The sequence below is a fragment of the Oxyura jamaicensis genome, chromosome 1 (genome assembly GCF_011077185.1).
Source record: "Oxyura jamaicensis isolate SHBP4307 breed ruddy duck chromosome 1, BPBGC_Ojam_1.0, whole genome shotgun sequence".
Classification (NCBI taxonomy): Eukaryota; Metazoa; Chordata; class Aves; order Anseriformes; family Anatidae; genus Oxyura; species Oxyura jamaicensis.
The window spans coordinates 25,720,544-25,742,854 of record NC_048893.1 but is presented as its reverse complement, the minus strand read 5'-3'; the positions used below and the strand labels follow the sequence as shown (position 1 = coordinate 25,742,854).

Here is a 22,311-nt window from a genome sequence, read left to right as displayed (position 1 = left end):
TTTTATTTTATTTTATTTTATTTTATTTTATTTTATTTTATTTTATTTTATTTTATTTTATTTTATTTTATTTTATTGTGTTAGTGCTTTTTTAGAGCAAATGGCAACTTTTGATTGACTTCATACTTATCTATAAAAGCACTTGTTTTCATATTCAACCTTTTCATGAAATAACTGTTGGGCTGGTAGTGATAACTATATGACAACATGGTGGTCTTTGCAAAACTTGAGTAAATGATGGAAAGGGGAACTAAAACAGCCACCGTGTGACTCAGATCTCACGTAACTTGAGAGCTGTAAAATTGGGCTGATATCATTTGAATAAGTCATTCTCTTCTTAATAATGAAGGATACAAGAGGTACTAAATTCTGCAGTTTGAAATAATGAGTAAGCATAAATCCATTCTTGAGTTGCTACAGACCAGAGCTATACAGCCTGTGCATGTGCGACTCATGTGTGTCAGCATTCTTTTAAGAGAAATGGGGAAAATAATGAAAGATATCTGTACTACTTCATTTGTTACAGTAAATTTGTTGTTGTTATTGTTTTTTTTTTTTTCATGAACGATCAGTGCTACAATTGTATTGATTATATTTCTGATGAAAAGAGAGAGTAGGATTTCTGAAACATTCATAACACTGAACAGTAGCTTGTCTGTGAAAGGCATCAAACTTGGAATACTGAAAATTCAAATATTTCCTTGAAATCATGTAGATGTAATAGCTAAACTAAAAACTGCAATTTTCTTCTTAATATGAAATTAGCTTTGTTTTCCATCTATTTCTTTGCTGAGGCAATGGGCACAAATTGGCACACTGGGGGGGGGGGGGGGGAATCCCTCTGAACATCAGGAAGCACTGCTGTGCTGTGTGGGTGACTGAGCACTGGCACAGGCTGCCCTTCTTGGACATCTTCAAAAGCCACCTGGACATGGTCCTGTGCAGCCAGCTCTGGGTGTCTGCTTGAGCAGGGGTTGGAGCACGTAGGCTCCGGAGGTCCCTGCCAATCTCAGCCATGCTGTGGTTCTGTGAGCTGGTCAGGTACAGTGATGTTTCAATGTGATATTCATCTTTGTCAAAATTGTCCATTTGCAGTTGTTTTCAGATGATAAGCTTGCAGACTGAAGTAGTTGTTTAGTGTGAAAGGTAACACTCATATAAAGCAGACCTTTGCTATTCTGCACACGTGGATGTATCTGTTTTTCACCAATTCAAGTATAAGACAGAAACAGCCCTAGTGCTTAAGATGCTTCCAGAGTAAAGATCAAGACCTGATTTAGCTAAATCTCTCTAGAGCTACTGAGGATGAGGTCTTAGGAGAATGGTAGTATTTTCTGGTGGGTTAAATAGATTAACTCTGGAAGGATTTTTTTTTTTTTTTCTCTTTGAGTCTTCTACCTCCTTAAAACATGTTTGTTTGTTTGTTTGTTTTCCCTCCTAAGAAATTTTTCATACCACAAGTTCTCTTATGACTTATCTCCTGTCTTCTGAACAGAATGACTATAATCACTAGTTTCATACGTAGGTAACAGTCCCTGGAACAGGTGCTGATGTACTATTTCCCATTTTTTCTAATTCTCAGAGAAAGTGATTGTCCCAGAATCTGCAGGAGACCGGGTCTCAGTTTCTGACAATCTAGCTCACCTAGCCTAGGAAAGACAGGGTCAGCTTCAGTAGGCTTGGGAGGTGGCTGCAGATACAGCAAGTATCATTCTTACAATTTGAACTGGAGACTGAGTGCAGAGTTGGTTTTTTGTTTGTTTGTGTTTTGTTGTTTTGTTTGTTTTGTTTTGTGTGTGAGAGTGGCTTCATAATTCAGAAGTCTGAGATACTGGTTGTACTACAGAAAACATTTCTACTGTGTATTAGAAAAGATGACAGCCATTCCTCTAGGTCATAGATCTGGTCTCAGTTACTCATGATCTTTTCACAGAGGCTTGTTCTCAGCTGCAAGTTGTACTTAGGTTAGCATTTTATGGTTCTCAAAACAATACATAGTTGCCATGGGAAGGAGATTCATCATCAATCTCTAGTCTATCAAATGACAAGTTTACTATATCAATAGTATTTTTCTTTCATTCTACAGTTAATACTGATTGTGATTGGCGCTATAACAGTAGTCTCAATATTACAACCCTACATCTTCCTGGCATCAGTGCCTGTGATAGCAACCTTTATTGTGTTAAGGGCATACTTCATCCACACTTCTCAGCAGCTGAAACAACTGGAATCTGAAGGTATGAGCAGCAAAATTGGTAGACTCCTAAATCTGCAACAAATCAATTGAGAAGTGATTCACCCTTTCACCTCTTCTTTGCCTTTTCTCTTGTAAGATGCTATTGTCTCTGCAAGCAGAACACATATCTCCTTAAAAGCACTGCTGCTACTGATCCAGCCAATACCGAGTGCTCTGCTGCCAAAGAGCAATGGAGAAGACCTATTTGAACCTGGGCTTTACCACCAATGCAGCTGAAAACAAATGAAGTCCTGACATACAGTTTTTTGATAGCAAACTTAACGTGAAAAAAATGTGGTCAGGCTTTTTATGTGCCCCCGAGACTTTATTATTTATAAGAAAAAAATACAATATCTGTATATTTCTTTTATGACTGCAAATAATTCTTATTTCTGAATAAATTATTTGACTAAATTTCTTCCTCTCCCCCTACTATGAGACTAACATGTACCCAATAAAATGGAAAAAATGATTCTGAAGCATGGGTTTGCAGATCAGGACTGTGGTCTGGCTTTACAGCAAACTGGCAGATCCTCGGTTAGTTATTTGTGAATCTTAAACACTGACGATCATCTTCACTTTTACTCATGCATAACTCTGATGCTCCTCAGATATAAATTCAAATTTGTTTCATGTTCACAGAGGTCCAGCACCATCTGACCATTTTAAACAGATCATGAAAGATCTGCTTAAAGTTACCACCATGTCAGTAGAGTGGAATCCAGGGCATTGAAGTAATCTAGCTGTGCTATGCAAACAACAACAAACCCCATGACGGAGTCTGCAGAACTGTAGGATTTCATTTTGGCTGGAGAGGAGCCTTCTTTCCTTGTGACATCTTACAGCAGACCAGGAGTTTCCCCAAGTAGCATGCCAAATATGAGAAATTAAAAGACATGTTCAGTGTCTTCCTGGCAAGACACTGAATGGAACTTCAACCCCTTCCCACGGATGCTGTTGTTGTAAATCCTGTGCTAGGATTACTTAACATTAATTAAAGCAATGACAATAGTTACACTGCTGAGAGTTAGAGCACGGGGCTATGTATTTTTGTTACATCAAAAGTATGTTCTTATGAGTGTTTACGGTGTTTCTTATTTAAACACTTTACAGCTCGGAGTCCAATATTCACACATCTTGTTACAAGCTTAAAAGGACTATGGACGCTGAGAGCTTTCGGGCGGCAGCCGTATTTTGAAACCTTATTTCACAAAGCTCTGAACCTACACACAGCAAACTGGTTCCTCTACCTGTCAACACTGCGTTGGTTCCAGATGAGGATAGAAATGATTTTTGTCGTCTTCTTCAGTGCTGTGGCATTCATCTCTATCATAACTACAGGTACAGTAACTTCATCTTTACTGGAATACTGAAATGCAAGTCTTGCTTCTGCTCAATACCTCAGCTGTAGACACTTCTGATGGAAATAAATCATTGCATAGTCCAGCATACATTGGACTCACTGATTTAAGTATGTCAGAAAACGGAAAATATGATTTACTTAAAATAGAAACTATACAATATTGTCTGCAATCTGCTGTTGCAGAAGACTCATGGAAAGGATTAGTTTGCAAATAATATCTGAGGGGCCAGAACTTTCTTTTCTTGACTCTGATTGCTATAAAAGTAATCTTGTGGTTTCTAAACCACATTAATGTAACCACATGAGTGTACCAAAACGTTCGGATGGTGATTATCATCTGTATAGCTTGAAGTTTTTCAGTAAATCAAGGTTAATATTCCTCTCATTTTGCAAGTGTCTGGGTAAGACATGGTAAGTTTTAATGATCTCTTAAAACCACATCAATAGCAGAAGTACTCATTCAGTTTTCTAATTCCCACCCACTGATCTTTTTCCTGATGTGAAGTTTTGCAAATTCCGTTCAAAATATCCATCAAAATGAGATAAGACAAAAGGGAAAGTCTGTATACCTTACTGTCTTGCTTGTATCTGAAATGCTGTCTGTGGCTGGGCCAGGTGTAGCCAGTCTTTGGCAAGCAGAGTAGGAACTGAGAATTCCCAATGTGTTGGAACAGTTCAGTTTTGTAGAAAAACTCAGCAGGTTTAGCTACAAATAAATTTTAGTACAATTCTTAATTCAGTATGCTTTCATTATGTAAGTTTTTTTTTTTTTTTAATTATTTTATTCTTCATTCTCAGGCAGTATACTGTATACTCCTTTTCCGCAGTTTTACATGGAACTTTTTGTTCAGGATCTGGATATAGTTTCACCACTATGACAGCTGATGAACAAGGAGTTGCTGATTATGTGAATGAGGTTTTTTATTCTAACAACATCCAAATGTAACTTGATCATATTTTGGTGTTGAGAAGGAATTATATAAAAGTGCACATTTCATCTAATACAGTATTGTGTATGAAATATTATCCTCTGTTTACTGTACTGGGAGCTCTCATGACTCTTGGAAGGGAAAAGAAAAAAACATACTTTCTATATGAAAATATTCATCTACAGTAATTTTGTTACCTAGGAGACTTTTAATTCCTCTAAAATTCATAGGGAAACAATATTTCATCTCCCCTTTTCGTTTATTTTGTGGACCTAATAGGTTATTGTTTTTTTTTCCTTTCTTTCTTTTTTTTTTTTTTATTTGTTCTTGTCTTTGTTTGGAAAACCGACATTTTTTTCTTAGTTTGATGACTAAATTGTGAGTCTTTCTGTATAATGAACAAACCCATGTTTTCTCCATAAAATAAAAGAGAGAATTTGAATATGTATTTTAAGATGTTATATGTATCTTATATATACTATATGGTATATACATACTAAATTTATGATCTCTATTAGCTTTTTATTTGCATATAAATTGAATGTATTTTTCTCTCTGCAGGTGATGGACAAGGCAGAGTTGGCATTATTCTTACTTTAGCCATGAACATCATGGGAACCTTGCAGTGGGCAGTAAACTCAAGCATAGATGTGGATAGCTTGGTAAGCATAAATCGTGCTGTGCTGTGCTCTGTTTGTGTTGAGAAATTGCCTTATTTTGTTGATTGTGGATGTTCACTGAGTTATTATCAGACCTGTATGTCAATCAAACGTGTCAGGGAAGTTCTTATACCTTTCACAGCAACCTACTCAGCCAAGTTTTTCTATGATCAGAAATGCTCCTGGACTAGAAGAGAGAACAGCAAATACTTGCATTTAAGGATTCAGATTTGCATATGTAGCAGTGATGGGAAAACTTTGGAAAGACTTGGCATTGTTTTGTTCTGGTTACATATCTAACCAAACCTTGCTTTGTCCACTTAAGAGCTTTGCACAGCAGATCATAATTAATGTGTTTGAGCTCCATTCATGCAAAATCAGTAGTGATATGCATTTTTCCTAGGCTTACTTTATGGTCTTTTTCTGGTTTTGTTTAAAATATCCTATAAAATAACGCTTTGGAATTGTTCTTGTTTATCTCTTTAATTTGTGTAATTAGTTCATTAGTTAGGATTGACTTTAGGTTTTAAGGCAGAATATTTCACATGATCAACTCATCATCACTTATTTGTTGAGATGTGAGAGGCAGACAGGAAACTCATAAAAGAGTTTCCTGCAGTTTTCATCATACATGAGCTTAAATGTATGAGTTTCATATGTTATTTTTAAATTTAATACTTGCACTTCAGACATTCTAGGGTTCATTTTGGACAGAAGAATTCTTTTAACAAAATTCAGAAGTCATATAAACTGTAATTACATCTATTAAAAAATTATGAGAAAAAAATCACATCTACTCAGACCCCCTCTGAATACTAAATTAGCTTCTCAAGCCAACCATTTCAGCACTGGGGAACAAATAACTTTTACAGCAGATCTTGGAGACCATTAGATCCTGATTAGCTGAAATGAGTTGTTTAAAAAAGAAATGGGTCAGACGGTGACAGTGAGGGAATATTTGCCAGTTCAGCATTTTTTAAATAAGTGATTCAACTATCCTCATCCTGAAGGAAATCCTTAAGAGCCCTAAAACTGGGAATTAACCACTTACAACATCTAATCTCTTGTTTATGTGTATGATTAGTGATAGTCCAGAAAGCTGACTGCCGTTCAGGGACACATTTTTTCCCTATCCACCAATTGTTTTATGATGATTCTCCCTTGAGTTGTTAGAACAGCCTGTCTTGAAGGACAAGCAGTTTGTGCAAGAGCTTGTTTGCCATAACTGCAAGAGGAGCTGAACTGTAACTCTGTGACCAATACAAAGTAAAACATGCCATTAGTAAGGCATGATGGTGACAGTAACATTCAGACAACTCTCTTGTATAGTATTTTAGCCCTATAAGGCATGTTATCATTTGAAATAAAACAATCTGTATGGGAATCAAGTTTAGCTATTATACTGCTTAATGCAAACTGGTAATAATCACAAAAGAGCAACTGAAAATCTTACTGTAGGATTCAGAGGGTGCTGGACACATTAGTGTTTTAATAAAGAAGAACATCTCCTTTTCTAAAATACACTGACGTATCATCCATTAGTAGCAATAAAGAAGTAACTTCATTCCCTTTCCAAAGTTGCAATTTACCTTAGGAATTTGTGAGTTCTTTTCTCTATAGTAAGACAAACCAGAGTACTGGAGCACCGGTTCTATTAATGACAGTCTTCTAAGTTGCCTCAGTTTATAGACAGATGCTCTGGACTTGTTTTGGCAGTGGATGGCTGCCCACCCCCATCCCATGGATGTTTAAGTATCCCAGGTGCCAGGCTGATAGATATTCCTGTCTTTCCTGACATTCAAAAATTGCTTTTGTGCCTGAGGAAATAAGAACAGCTTCATGGTTTTCAGGTAATACTGCTTCACTGGGTGATGCAGATTTATTATTTTCTACACTTTATAATGTCTACATTTCAAACTCGCCCCTTTAAAGTCTTTTACACTCATTTGGTTAAAGATGACCTGCAAAGCCTTACATGTGTGCCTGGCGTAGTGCTCTATTTTGGTTATATTTATCCCAGGGGATACTCTGAAGCTCCCCACAGGACCAGACTGGTGAGAACTGACACATCTCCATGTGCCTCCAGTTACACATATGCACGCACTACTCTCGATGACATTACTCCTGCCCTTTCGTGAGCAGCTGTGACACCCATGCTTACCAGGCAGCACACGAGTGTGCCTGAGTACTCACAGTTGTCTGTGGTTGTCAGATAAGCTGGTGCTTTCTGCAAGTGGTTGAAGCCCATTGCAGATGACACAGCTGCTGCAATTAGTACATAACATTAATCTCAGGCTGATTTTTTCTTTTACAAAATATGCAAGATACGGGACATTTGAGAAATAAGTGCAGACAAAAGGACAGGAAGATAGGAGAATAGGTAAACAGGATCATGTGAAGAAGGAAAAAATGTACCAGAAGAAATACTGGCCAAAGAGTTTGGTAGGTGGCAAATTTGACTTAATTTCATGCAGCCTCCTTCTAGAGCTTTCTGTGATGCTGGCATACATTTTCAAGCCATCCGAGTTTCTAGTTTCTGGATTTTTGTTTTTCATGCACAGATATACTCTTCTTTGAAGTGATTTGGCTCTATCTGAAAAATCCCCATTGTCTTTTAATACCCTATAATGGTTTTGGCATTTTGTTCTCTCAACTCCTGATACTTTATCTGCTCAGTTTCTCCTTTTTTTTTTTTTTCTTTCTTTTTTTTTTTTCTTTTAAACATATGTTGGTCACTCTGACAACTATCCATTGTTTCATTTAAAGCTACCGGTTAGGCTAGATTTATCTCTTCACTTTGATCATTTCTACTAAAACCCCTTTAGCTGGTTTTCATTTTTTTTCTTATCCCAGCCGTCTTGTTATATATATTATATATATATATATATATATATATATATATATATTTCTCCTTAAAGAAATAAAAAACAACTTTTTCATTAACTGATGCCTTCACAGATAAGCATTGGCTAGTCCCAGTGGAATGTTAATGTTTTATAGCCTCCTCCTTCACTGTTGTGTATCCTGCAGTAGCAGCACTAACACTGGGAAGGACAATTCCTTTTATCAGGGAACAAGAAGTTGCCATGCTTTCACTGTTGCCAAGATTACTGATGTAAGGAGATATAAAAAGAATCCCCAGAAGAGATATTAAAAACACACTTGCTAAACTTCATAGTGCCCCATCCTGTACACCACTGATGCTGAAGAATTATAGTGCATGGTAGAGAAAGGAATGAAAGAAAAATTTAGGATTGTGAAAAATAATGTTGCTTTTACAGCTGGTTTTCATGCTTTCATTTTTCTACGCTATTTCTCTTTGAACCTGTTTAACTGGTAATTTTTAACAAGGAAATGATCTCAATATACATTTTACTATGGTCATCAGAAAACCTGAGAACACTGTTAGTCTAGTAAAACTTCAGAAATTAAATACTTGACTGTACAACCTGCATCAGAGTGACAGCTCTCAAAATGAAGGGTTGGTCATCTTGAAGGGCACAGAATCAACAAGAATCTGCGAGAACATTTTATTTTCTGTCTGCAAAGCAATATGAGAAAGAGTAAAAATATCATTAGAAGTTTGTACTAGGTATTTCAATTTTGCAGTTTGGAAGAGGATTGTATGACCTGTAAGTGCAGCCAAAGCATAACAGCGAAATATAAGAAACCTTAGTAATAACATATGGTCTGCCTGCACTGACCCAGTTTTCACACTGACTAACTGCACATTTTTTGTTTGTTTGTTTGCTTTTCACAACTCGAGCCATTGGACCAATCCCTTACCGTATTTCTCAGTGGATGGCCTGTTTTTGAGGGGATGGTGTGTGCAACGCTGTTGTTAAACACTGTGCCTATCTGGTTTGGAGAAAGTAACTGCTCTCTCTAGCAGAAGAATATAGGGCCTCCTGAAATTAATAGTATTAGATTACTTGTAAAAGAATTACTTCTTCCACATTCTGGAAACACAGGTTACATAATTATATTATGAATTCTCATCCAACGTTAAGAAGACTTTAAGTGATATTAATGAGAAAGTAAATTAAAGAATTTGTAATGTTATTAAAATTTCAGTAAAATACAATTAGGCAAGGCTAAAAATAGTGTATCATGCTCTAGACATTTTTAGCTGAAAGTAGTAAATATACTCTTTTATTCTAAAGCGTTAGTTGGAGAATGTGAATATAGCAGGTAAATTGCTGATGGGAATAATAGATAAGAAACTTGCTGTCACCTACACTCTACCTGTCATTATGAATGACAGAAGATATCTACCAGTGAAAGGAAGAATGGATATCATTGTAAAATGTTGCTGACATTTATGCTGAATTCTGCCTAGATCTAAATCATAATGCAAATTACAGAATCGGGAAAGCATCCTTTGGAATTGATTTAAAGTATTAAGTTGTCTAAAATATCCTCCTATGTGAAGTGATTGATAAATCTGTCAGAGGAACTTGGAAATAGAGATTAATTTTTCTGTTATAAGATAAGGCCTGTTGGCCAGATGTCTTCCTAGCAGATTTTAGCTATTGTTTAGTAGTAAGATTTTCGGGGCAGTTACAGAAGTTCATTGCTCTTGACAAAGCCAGGAAAGAAGATGCAGTATCTGAAGCTGTGTTATTTCTAAATATATGTATATATATATATATTTAAAAAGTACTATATAACATCAATTAAAATAAATGCACGGTGTTCATTGTGGGGGTTTACTAAATACAGTCAGACAGGAAAATAATCATCAGTCTCGTCCAAGGTCCTTCTGTTTGTATCACCAACACGAGATGACGTTCATATGTCAACACAATGATTACTATGCCTTTCCATCTTTCCACACTACTTGAGATGGAAACTGTGATCAATAGGCTTGGGGGTTAGCATGCCTTTCAAATCTTCTCTCACATTTTGGTTTCAAGGTGATGAGAGATGTAAGCAATTTTCCTAATAGTTCCTGGTATTATTTATATTTGCTTCCAAATTGAAAGTCCACCTAACAATATTTCAATCTGGATCGAAGAGCAGGAAGGAATGATAATACATCAAGTAGAACGAGTTTACAGAGGGAATACAAAAACATTTTAATAAAGTCAAAGATGTACAAAGGGATTTCCATAATGTCTTTAAAGAGAGATATCTGGGAGTACAGATTAGAGAACAAATGCTAATAATAAAGCCCAAATAGTCCTGAATGCAGTAGCAATGCATGTATATATTTACTTACTTATTTTGTTAAAGACTTAATGACCAATAAGAATTGACACTGTTTTATAGCTTACTCTTGTTCTCAAAAGTAAAATTTTGGCAAAATAAGGACTAGTAAATTAAGTTAACTAAGGACTAGTTAATTAAGTTAGGTGGACTAAGGTGCATAGAAACCTGAATGTAGAGGAAACTCATGTCTTCTTGAAGTGAGGGGTTGGAATTTGTTTCCTGTGTAGCATGAGAATAGCAGTAGGAAATTATAGAGACTTGAAGACCACTGGGATTAACAACATTCTCTGGAAGCATATTAGTAATGACAGTCTCCACAGAACCAAATCAAGCTATGCACTGGAGATCAACAAGCATGAAGAGAAGTACAACTTGACAAAATCGGAGTTAGATTTGCAAATGGCCCAAGCTCTAAATATTTGGTCTCAATTTTCAGTAATGACAGTGTTTAATATTGGGAGTTGGAAGTGGAGCGGAAGGTAGGAATGGGATTTATAGTCTCTGAATGGGAAATTACATGAAACAAACAAACAAACAAACAAACAAACAAAAAAACAGTCTAGTTGTAGGTGCATAATGCAAATAAGCACCTAACGTATAATCCTGGTCTCCCTAAGTTTCCTGTACAGTCAGTGGAGAGTTACATACATCACCAGTGAGTTGATCCATCTAAAAGTGGAGTCTTTAACTAAATGTGATTGGGCTCTGCAATTGGGCATTTCAGTTAAACCTGTAAAACTGGGCTAGAATAATGCAAACTCAGACTGGGTGGGACTGGACCCAGTTCAGAGTTCACCGCAGAGTTCAGAAAGAACTGTCTGAGAAGCTGGAGATCTGGTAACTGCTGCTTCAAATGAACCCACCAGTCCGGCAGTGGTGGCACATGATAGAATAGGAAACATTTCTTTCAGCTGAGAAGGAGAGATTAGAAGTCACTGATGCCACCATCAGTTTTTTAGTCTGATGGCAGAATCTTTAGAAACTAGTTTGAAGAAGTAAACTAGAAACTAGTTTGAAGAAAGATGCAGTGCTTACAGAGGGAATAAACTAAAGCTTGCTGAAACTAGGTTGTGTCAGACTAACCTGATAACTGTGTTTGATGATTCATTTTCCAGACAAGAGTAATGCAGTAGATCTGTCTTCTGGAAAGCATTGACTCTAGCTCTGTTTCAGAAATTATATAAATGAAGGGAGATCAGGATTATTACAAAACTGTAAGCTAGTTAATGAATTGGATAGAAAGGAAATGACATTAAGCCATAAGTATTAAGCTGTAGACAGGCTACTCAACAAAGATTAGGTTTGTGAGTGAGCTGGTTTTAATCTTTCTTTCTTTCTTTTTTTTTTTCTAATGCTCTCAACAAAGGAAAAAAAAATGTGTTGAAGAAATCTGCCAAAGGCACAAAGCTGAAGGGCAGTGTCAGCACAAAGAACACTGAGAGTTAAAAGGTATTAGGTGACCTCAGATGACAAATATGAAACAGAATTCAGTAAACAAAGTGCAAAGGCTTAACTTAGAGACTGCTAAGAATAACCTCTCTTGTAAGTAAGGATCTCTTCAGTTAGAAATGCCTGAGGTGGAAAAAAGCTTGGCTGACCACTGCTTGATCAAAGGATGACTGTAAGATGTGATTGTGAAGTAAAGAATATGTGTTAATTGAGATATAGTTAATATAGGTAGGAAAGTATCAATGCATCTGTACCACATCCCTGTAAACGTCATCCAAAATGCTGTATATGTTCTGATCAGCCAGGAAAGATTAATTTGAATGGGGATGTCTGGAGAAAGAGAACATATGTTAAGAAAGAGGCTTAAACCTGGATTTTCTTTAGTCCTGGAGTTTATTCTCAATCTAAGATGGCCCTCCACAAATAGGTGTGGAAAGCAGCTAGGAGAAAAAGAACTGCTTAGAATTTAAAATTTAAAAATGCCCAAGAACAAACCTGCCCATAGAATTCAAAGTATGTTTTGTGATGAGCTGAGCAGTGAAGTTTTAGTGAAGGAGATGAATTAACTATCTATTAACTGATACTTGATCCATTTGTAAAAGATTATGTGTGAGATGGGTCCCTTCTAGTCCTGTGCTTCTTTGAAAATTCACCAAGACAGCTGTGAGCAGATAACAACTTCTGTCTGAAGTCCATGAACTACAGGACTTGATAACTTCACATAATATGCACAATTATGTATGTAAAAATAATTATGATAGAACTTCCTTGTATTTTTTTTCTAAAAATCTGTACATAATTTCTCATAAATATTCAGATGATAATGTCTGATGACCATACTCTTTACTTGATCATAAAGCTTTGCAGCTTTCAAATTCCATGCATTCTGCTGATCTTTGAAGATTAATCATTATTCAAAAAAATTCAGTTTTCAGGTAGGGCAACGCCCTACAGGACAAAAGAGTTGAAGACTCCAGGATTTCTTTCATGCTAATATTTTGCTTTCATATATGCAGTTCATCTGCAGTTTTCACAATACATTATAAAGGAAAACAAAACAAAACAAACAAAAAAACTGTTGTGTACATTTTAAAATAACGCAAGTAGAATCACATGTTTGGCCAGTGTTGTGAGTACAAGAGAAACAGAATCTAGAGCTCTATAAGAGAAGTACCCTACCTTTTAGAATAATATCACATTATAACTTACACAGAAAAGAGACTCACTGTTCTGACTAGGAATTAGGAATAATTTAATTTTGTTCTATTTGATAACTAAATATAATTACAATACTGTTTGTTTTGATTCCTAGATGCGGTCTGTCAGCCGAATATTTAAATTTATTGACATGCCAACAGAAGAGATGAAAAACATTAAGCCACAGAAGAATAATCAGTTTTCAGATGCCCTTATAATTGAAAACAGGCATGCAAAAGATGAGAAGAACTGGCCATCCGGGGGCCAAATGACTGTGACGGACCTTACGGCCAGATACATTGAAGGAGGAGCTGCTGTCTTGGAAAACATTTCCTTTTCAATAAGTTCAGGGCAGACGGTGAGGCACTGTTTTGTTGTCTTTGATCTGACTTCTATTAACTATGGAGGTGTCATTATAAACCTATTTATTGACTCAGTACGTTTTTGTAAATGGAAACATGAAATTATTGAAGAACAAAGTAATCAAAATCACGCAAATGACAGAAATGTCTGAAAAAGAGCTCATGTGTAGGATTATTAGCTATGGACAAAAATCATAAGGAAAATTATTAATGGCTTAATTTTCCTGAGTGAAGCATGGTGAGGGTGTTTGAGCAGAATAAAAATGTAAAATATATATGCAGCAATTCTACAAGTCCTCTTGCAGTGCCTGAAGCTGGCCTCCTTCTCCTCCTGCAGACAGGGAAGTGTGCAAGTGAGCACAGATGCTGGGGGCAGACTGACCCAGGTGGAACGGGGCACGAAAGAATACTGGCCAGTGTGCCAAGGGTATCAACGCACCAGCGGCTCAGCGGTCAGAGGGGTGTTCCACGGGTGCTGTAGGCTATGCCAAATTATTATATAGCAAACAATAAACAGTTCTATTCTTTAAAAGGTTTACAACCCCCTAGCTAATCTTTGTGCATGTGTGGGGTTACGTTCAAGAAGGAGCTCTCTTTTCAGGGCAGCACTCAGGCAGGTGTTTGAACACTCTGCTTGAGGTTCATGCTGAAGTATCATCCCCAGCAGGGTGGAAAGAGACTTGCAAGATCTCCTGTGCTTAAGTTGTGTGGGTGAAGAGCCAGTTTTAACTCTGTCATCTAGACAAGAAAACAAGTTCAGCGACAATGCTCTGGCCTTGCCATGAGGCAGCTCTCAGCTCCCAGTTTGAATAGCACCGGACTCTGTCAGATTTCATCAATCTGTATTAGTTTACATGAACTGAATGTTTCATCTGCTAAGTTTGAGGGCACCAAAACTTTGATACTGGGGGTCTGACTTCCAGCAGCACAATCTAAGTAGAGCTTAGGGATATGGTTTAGTGGGGACTGTTAGTGTTAGGTCAGAGGTTGGACTTGATGATCTTGAGGTCTCTTCCAACCTAGAAAATTCTGTGATTCTGTGAATCCTGAAACCACTCTGCCTTTGGAGAAGAGGCAACCTGTGATTCCTGGAGTGTGGAGGTGTGGGTGCTGCTGCAGTCTGGTTGATTTACTTCCTGGAAAATCCATTGAAGCAGAGGAGTAATGGGAATGAAAGATACTTTTGTACTGTACAGAGGAGGGGCAGAGCAATTAAAACAAAGATCCTTTTAAAATGAGTATGATTTAGACATTTTATCCAATTCCACTGATGAATCCTGCACTCGCAGGTAATGCATCCAGAATTCAAGCATGCTCCTTAAACTGAAAAGGATTTGTCTCTGTCCTATAGAGAAGCAAGGGAAAAGCAAACATGAAAGGGGAGAGCTCTCATCTACTGAGGTTGCTGGTGACACACAGCATAGACCTCTGCTTGTCTTGTTCGGTCTGAGGCACTGAAATGGAAAGGATGCCAGGCAGCAGGAAGAGTCCTCACATCACCTTCACATTTATATTGCCATCAGACAAACACAGCCCACACTTGGGGCTCACAATTCAGATTACCTATATAAAAGTCAGCTATTGAAAAAGTCAGTATCGCAACTTTGGCTGGTGGTTACAGAATAAAAAATAATAATATATAAGCAAATTTTCATCCTTTGGCTAAGCATAGACTAATGGATTTTCTTTCCTAGTTAATTCTGAAGGTTTACACCAGCAAAACAGAGCCTGGTACAGTGTTTCATTCAGCCCTTGCTGTAGGCTTTTATCATTCCCAAATGAATGATATACACCATCCCACTGAGATCCATTTGGATTGCTCTCCACTGCTAAGATCTCTAAATGTTGCTGCCTTGGTCTGTGGTTAATATGTGAGCAGGATTAAGTGTTTCCTTTTATGAATTTGCATTGCAGGTGGGCCTTTTAGGAAGAACTGGTTCAGGAAAAAGCACTTTACTTTTTGCATTTTTAAGACTGCTGAATACAGAAGGGGATATCCAGATTGATGGCATCTCTTGGAACACAGTCAGCTTGCAGCAATGGAGAAGGGCCTTTGGAGTGATCCCTCAGGTAATGAAAATATTTTATAGGCAGCAAAAGGGCTGCCTTTATTTTCATTGATTGTATATCCATATGCATGAAGTTACCTTTAGGCTGAAAGGTAGTTGTTTTATGATAAGAAGCAGAAAAAAAATAATTAAAAAAAAGGCAAAGATTTTGTGAAAAGGGAATTTGGAGGGATGGAAGTGGTAATTTGCAGAAAATGATACATTTTGAGAGTTTCTGTTACTCTTACAAGAACTCTTCTAAAAATTAGAAGTTACACTCAAACAAAAGTGTTCAGAGCCTGCTTATCTCTTTGCCTCTGAAATGGTTCACCTTGATTCAAAATAAGTGCTGCCTAAAGAAAAAAATAGAGTCAGTGATGTTCTTACCTCCTGTTTTATAACCATCATGTTTTACGCTTAATGTGTGAATACTATAGTTATTTTCTTTGATAGGTTAGTAGCAGTACTATTCATTAACTAATCCCCAACCTGGAATCCTCACTTTTTTAGCTGTCATCTCTCATTACCTTGTCATGGTGAACGTAAAAGGGGACACTTGTGTTATGTATGCCTGCAGGACTTCTGGCATGTGGGAGGTAATATGATTTCTTCTCTGTGCAGTTCCAGAGTCATGCCCTGAAATTCATAGAACTACATAATAATTAAGGTTGGAAGGGACCTTAAAGACCATGTAGTTCAACCCCCCCTGCCATGGACAGGGATACCTCCCACCAGACCAGGTTGCTCAAGGCCCCATCCAGCCTGGCCTTGAACACCTCCAGGGATGGGGCATCCACAGCTTCTCTGGGTCTCACCACCCTCTGAGTGAAGAATTTCTTCGTAACACTACCGCTTCTCTTATCACTACACCCCCTGACACAGAGTCCCTCCCCAGCTTTCCTCTAGGCCCCCTTTAGGCATCGGAAGGCCACTGTAAGGTCTCCCCAGAGCCTTCTCTTCTCCAGGCTGAACAACACCAACAGCCTCAGCAGTGCTCCTGTCTCTGATCATCTCTGGACTTGTTCCATGTCCTTGTGCTGGGGGCTCCAGAGATGCACACAGTGCTCCAGGTGGGGTCTCACAAGAGCAGAGCAGAAGGGGACAATCACCTTCCTCGCCCTGCTGGCCATGCTGCTTTTGATGCAGCCCGGGATACGGCTGGCTTTCTGGGCTGCAAGTGCACATTGTCGGCTCATGGTTTTTCATTCACCAGTACCCCCAGGTGCTTTTCCACAGGGCTGCTCTCAATGCACTCATTGCCCAGCCTGTATCTGTGCTCGGGATTGCCCCAACGCAGATGCAGGACCTTGCCCTTGGCCTTGTGAACCTCATGTTGTTTGCACAGGCCCACCTCTCAAGCCTGTCAAGGTCCCTCTGCGTGGCATCCCTTCCCTCCAGAATATCATCAGCATCGCTCATCTTTGTGTCATTCACAAAGTTGCTGAGGGTGCAGCAATTCCCCAAAGGCAGCAATTTTTAAGCACTTTGACCTTGCCAGAGCAACCCCTTCCTTCACTGCCAGCTATGCCAGGCAGTCACTGCTCAGGTTCTCCTCCCAGCCGAGCTCTGCCCACCAGGCTGAGCCTGGCTGGCCAGGCCTTGCTTGGCTGGCTGCCCCGTGGCAGCGGATTCGTCACCCTTTCTTCCCTGCTCTGCAACTCTTGCATTTCTGTCTAGTCCTGTAAACTTTTATTTGTTTATTACTGCTGGTTCAGTGCTCTCAGCATGACTTTTGGTTGCAAGCAAGAAAAAAAAAAGTCACCCTTTCAGGTCAAGGTAGCTGTGCTGCGGATTGCAAATACAGCTGTGTCTAGATTGGCAAAGATTGCCTTGACGGTTTAGTTTGTGGAACAGGTATGTTATATGACTTGTTGAAGGGTGTTTTTGTGAGAGTAAGCTGTCTCCATTGGGATATTTTTGTGATGTAGTGTAACTTTCTGTGTGAGAAGGTGCTTCCCTGTCTCTCCCATAGTAATCGTTTGCTTTCACCCTTTTTCTCCCTTTGAGATGTGGGGCCCAGCCGGGTTTCTGTTTTCTATCTCCAGCTAGCCTTGGGAATGCAAGAGCTGAAGAGAAAACGGAATGCTTTGTAACTAGTAGCCTTGCTGTCACAGTGAAAACTATGATTAATAATTCCCATAGCTGAGAAATCTCTACAGAGCCACTGATGGTATGGAAAACATCATTCTGCAGCCATCAGCCAAATGTGAGAAATGTTAATTACGTGAGCAATGTAACTTGCTCTTGTGCTAGTGAGACACATTGTTTATTGTTAAAGTGGCACATTTAATTCAGTTTGGAAGTCCATGATACGTGGATCAATGCCAAAAAATCTCAGCCCTGCATTCTCTGGAAATCACGAGTTGCTGGTCTGTTTCTGTGCTTCAATTTGCAGCTTCTGTCCAAAACTCTTTCTGAGGAACCTCACATTATACCTCAAAAGTTCCCACATCCAGAATGAAATAATGTTTTCACCAGTATTTTCCCAGAAGGGAAAAGAAATTATTTATGCCATTCTGCCTTTCCCAGCAGAACAAAGAGAGCCTTTTGTTCTCTGCCACTCACCTGCGGCTTCGGAATGGAAAAAAAAAAATAAATAAATAAAGTCACCTTTCCTTTCCTGGGAGGCTGGCCTATAACAACACATGGATGTTCACAGCCTCAGGAGAGAGTCTGCATTAACAACAAGAGAACAGCGCTAATTTGACCTGAGGCATGCTTCCTCATGAAAATTTTCCAATGTTGTTCTTCTCCTCCTAAATTTTGCAACTTAAAGGAAAAAAACTACTTTTCCTCCATGGGAATGTCATCAATAGATGTCTGCGTAGCACCTACAGCGTCCTAATGTCGGCACATACTGCACTCTGCTCCGGGCAGGAGGTGTTGAAAGAGCCTGAGAGGCAGTCAGGGCTCACACCGAGCCAGAGCAAAGGCAAAGATCCAGCTGCTCCTTTCAGTATATCAAATGCAGCTGTCAGTGCACGCACTGGTAAATCACATAAAACAAGTTTCCTGGAGCACCCACAAGGAAGTTCCTTCCTGCACCTCATCAGAGGCTGGCGCTGGTTAAGCACAGCCTAAACCACAGCTCGGCTCCTACAGGATGTTTGTAATTCTCATGTAAAAGAGTCACTCAGCGATAACAGGCTGCTGGAAGCACAGTCACAGCCCATCATCCCTTTTACAGGCAGTCCTTTCTGATGCTTCTTCCACAAGACTTTCCCCACCACTTTTCCGGCATGTTTGGTGAGGAAAGCCAGCTGCATCCGATTTCATCACACTGAAGCTCTTTTGCATACTGGTACTCAAGTAGATTATGTCCTGAAGTATTTGATGGAGCTAGGTTGATGAAAAAAACTTTGGAAATTTGGATTTGAAAGGAGATCTAGAGCCAATTTCTCATTAAAACAAAAGAGAAGAAACCTGAGATCCATAAGGTGTCAGAATAAGTATTTTCTTGAGCCTTGAGTGTTATTCTGCTCATATTTAAACATTTAATCATCCTGGCAGATCTCACAGCATTTTCTACCTGTAAATTTCCATATAGAGTTAAAATCAAGCTTAGTATGGAGAACAAGATTACTACTGTTAGTGGGATTGCCATCTGAACCCCTTTTGCTTCTTCTTTTCACTTAAGAAGTGACATTTTACAACTTTCATCTATGTATTTCCAGTTTTTCAGTAGCCATCTCACTTTGTTTTATCTGTCTGTCTGTCTGCCCACCTCCAGCATCATCTTGGAGGTCGCAGGGGTGGCTGTTTTGCACCATCCCTGGTCACTCCTGTGCCAGGAAGCCCAGCGCCCTGGAGGTGCTAATGTGAGGGTCTTGCAGAGTCTGGATTCCTGCAGGGCATCAAGGCATGTCAGCACCACCACACCTGGGAGCATCTGCTGCCCCAGGCCCAATGCACAGAACGCTGGTGAGATCAATAAACCCCACGTGCTCATTCGGGACATTGTGCCAGTTGTCCTCTGTGTATGGGTTCAGTGCTTCCAGGAGCACAGCTCCTGTGGCAGGCAGGGGTTTTAGTGCCTTCAGGAGAGCTTTGAACCTTACAGAAGGGGTTCCAAAAAATTTGCCAGAGATGTTCATTGCTCACATGCTCTTATAGTTGGCTGTAAATATTTTAATGTCAATGCAGTCACTAAAGGACACTTACAAAAACAAAAGCTCCATACCTAATACTAAGGCATTCAGATAAAAAATTCATTTTTCTTTTGTGTTGATATTATTGCCATGATATATACGAATTGGAGGAGGCAACATGGAGGTGATACGGCCGTTACTTTAACTTCTGTGTGTGTGCAGCTGGTGTCATGGTCCTGCTAAGGTTGCATTTACTCTCCAGCCCTGGGCACAGGGGAACAAGGAAGGGTTCACAAGAAGAGCAGAGCGATGGGTGCTGGCCCATGGGTCCGGCTCAGGACTTGCGTGGGCCTTTGCGACAGCAGCTGCTCACAGCCAGGATATTTTCACTCCTTATCAGCCTCTTGTAAACTGATCCTCGACTCTTCTGTATGCATTTCCATAGGTACGTCAGGGTCTTGGTTCTCTACACAACACTTAAATCACTTAGGGAGCTTATCTGCACGAACTGTGTGTACCCAGCACCATAACCAATATGCAGAGGCTCTAGCCACTGAGGGGGATTAGTGCCCTTTAGAGGGGTTGATTTACAATATTTGGGGTGAGCAGAACATAAACATGACTGTATTTATATTCCTAAGCCTTTTTGCTTGTGGATGGGTGTCAGCTCTGAGAAACTATTTCTTGTGTGATCACACCCATTATCATCCTGGGCGAATATGAACAAGTGACCAAGAAGGAAATGGTTCCAGACTTACTGCCCGTCTCCCCAGCCATCCAGCTCCCCTTCCACCACTTTCCTTATTCCAACTTCTTCCATATTTATAAATGACACATAAACCCATGGAGTCACTTTCCTCCTCCTCCTCCCTCTTCTTCTGCCTTTTTTTTTTTTTTTTCCTGCTTCTTTTTAAATGGACTGTAAATGGCCCATGTGACTAACACCGTATTTACTCAAGTGAAGCCTATGTGGTTCCTATTGAGCTGGGAGGAAGGAGGTGTTGAAATGAATAGAGAAAATACCAGAATTCGGGACAATTAAATATTTACCTTGTAAAAAAAAAATTTTAAAAAAGTGTATTTTGGGGAATAGCTTGCTTTTAATGCCCTACTTCTTGAAAGCATACTTATTAGGAATAACAGCAGTTTCTGAAGAAAGCAGTTCCTTTATTTCTCTCCTGCTGCACCTCAGCAGGAATGTTATTCAGACTTATCTTCTTTAAAACTGGTTTGTTCAGTTAACTGTTCTTCACCAGTGAGACCTGAAAATACCTATTCCCTTAGTTAAGTGGATGGTGCTCAACGTGCGAACAAAACCACGGCTGACCCTGCTTCCACGGCGCTCTGACAGAAAGTGCTGCTTGCAAGGCCCTAGTCCTGCTGCACATACGTACCCGACTCACCAGCACAGGGCAGGGGGAAAGGACGGTGCTGCACGCACTGAGCATTCAGCGTTAGGGTAACAATGATTATAAAGGAAAGGTTCTGCTCTTTCCCTGGTATCTGCCAAAGGTACCTCAATGCCTGTGTGCTCTGTTGCCTCTCCTGAGGCTTAGTTGCACTCTTGCTCGTGGAGCAGTGAAGGGGTCTCAGGTAAGCACCTGCAGTGACTGCAGGGCAGCGTGCTGGGCTTGGTTTTCTCCTCTGCTCTCTTGACCGAGGTACTTCCTTCCCTCTTACACCAAAGAAGTTATTGGCAATGGTCTGCGTCTCTTAATTAAGTAAATTAATTGCACTGATTTATTTTAAGCTGCTACCTTTAAACTCCTCATAAATCATAATGAAATGATTAATGTAAACGTGTGTATAAATCACTTTGAAATGTGATGAAAGAATGCCAAGTTCCCAGGTTAGGTCAGGCACAAATTGTAGCTGACAGGCCGCACTCTGGGAAAGTATCTCCTAGCTATATTGCTCAGCCCTTTTCTGCTAGAGCAGCTGGTCCTTCTCAGCTTGCAGTAGCATGGGACTACCAAGACCTGTTTTAATTTCAACCAGAAATTAGTTGGCTGTGAATTACTGGCATTTCAGCATATCATCTCTAAATAAATATTTTATTTTAGGAAGACAAAAGGAGAGGAAAATAATTGTCTCAAATCCTTCCTCTTGCTATTTGTTCCGTATGCACAAGGAAAGAGCATGCAAATGGTAGTATTTCCCAACACGGTACTTTACATTCTTTGAGAGCAAGTTCTCCCTGCTGTAAGCAGCAGGTGTACCGAGCAGCATAGAAAGCAGCAGCTTAGTGTTATCTCATAAGAAATGTTGAGCAACCTCAGTGTCATTTGAAGAACCTCATTTCCACCGATCTGACACACCCGCCCCATGTAAAAAGAGATTAAACAAATATTTAATTTTGTCTGAGTCATGGCTTTTCAGGCCACAAAACATGTATCTAAGGGATGTTCGTTTAAATCTCTTTGTCTAAACTGATGAAAGAAGCAGAACTGAGTAGTAAACTTTAGAGCAAGAAGGATGCACTCTCAGTGCTGAGAAATGTGCATCCTCATCATCCTCCGTGATGGCAGGAAGGCTCGGGACAGAGGAGGAAGCGCACAGTGGACGTAGCGTCCATCAGGGCTGCCTCTTGTGGGAGCAGAGCAGCCTGCTGGGGCTGCGCTCATGAATCAGTTGTGCTGCGTCACATCCCAGGGACGTGACACCGGGAGAGAGACTGAAAACATCTCTGCAGATAGGACTGGGACGTGGTGAAGTGTCAGGTAACAGGATGATGCTAAAATGTGTTGGACTACAAGTGGCTGGAGAAAG

General features: G+C 39.5%; 1 protein-coding gene across 2 annotated transcripts in view; it reads left to right on the top strand.

The window, feature by feature from the left end:
• Window positions 1-22,311, top strand: part of CFTR (CF transmembrane conductance regulator) — an 88,107-nt gene that overhangs the window by 58,152 nt on the left and 7,644 nt on the right. For both annotated transcript variants that reach the window (XM_035319480.1, XM_035319486.1), the window contains 5 exons: window positions 2,087-2,237; window positions 3,350-3,577; window positions 5,090-5,190; window positions 13,160-13,402; window positions 15,321-15,476. In XM_035319480.1, the coding sequence (XP_035175371.1) occupies window positions 2,087-2,237; window positions 3,350-3,577; window positions 5,090-5,190; window positions 13,160-13,402; window positions 15,321-15,476 (879 nt within the window). The remainder of the gene's footprint in view (window positions 1-2,086; window positions 2,238-3,349; window positions 3,578-5,089; window positions 5,191-13,159; window positions 13,403-15,320; window positions 15,477-22,311) is intronic.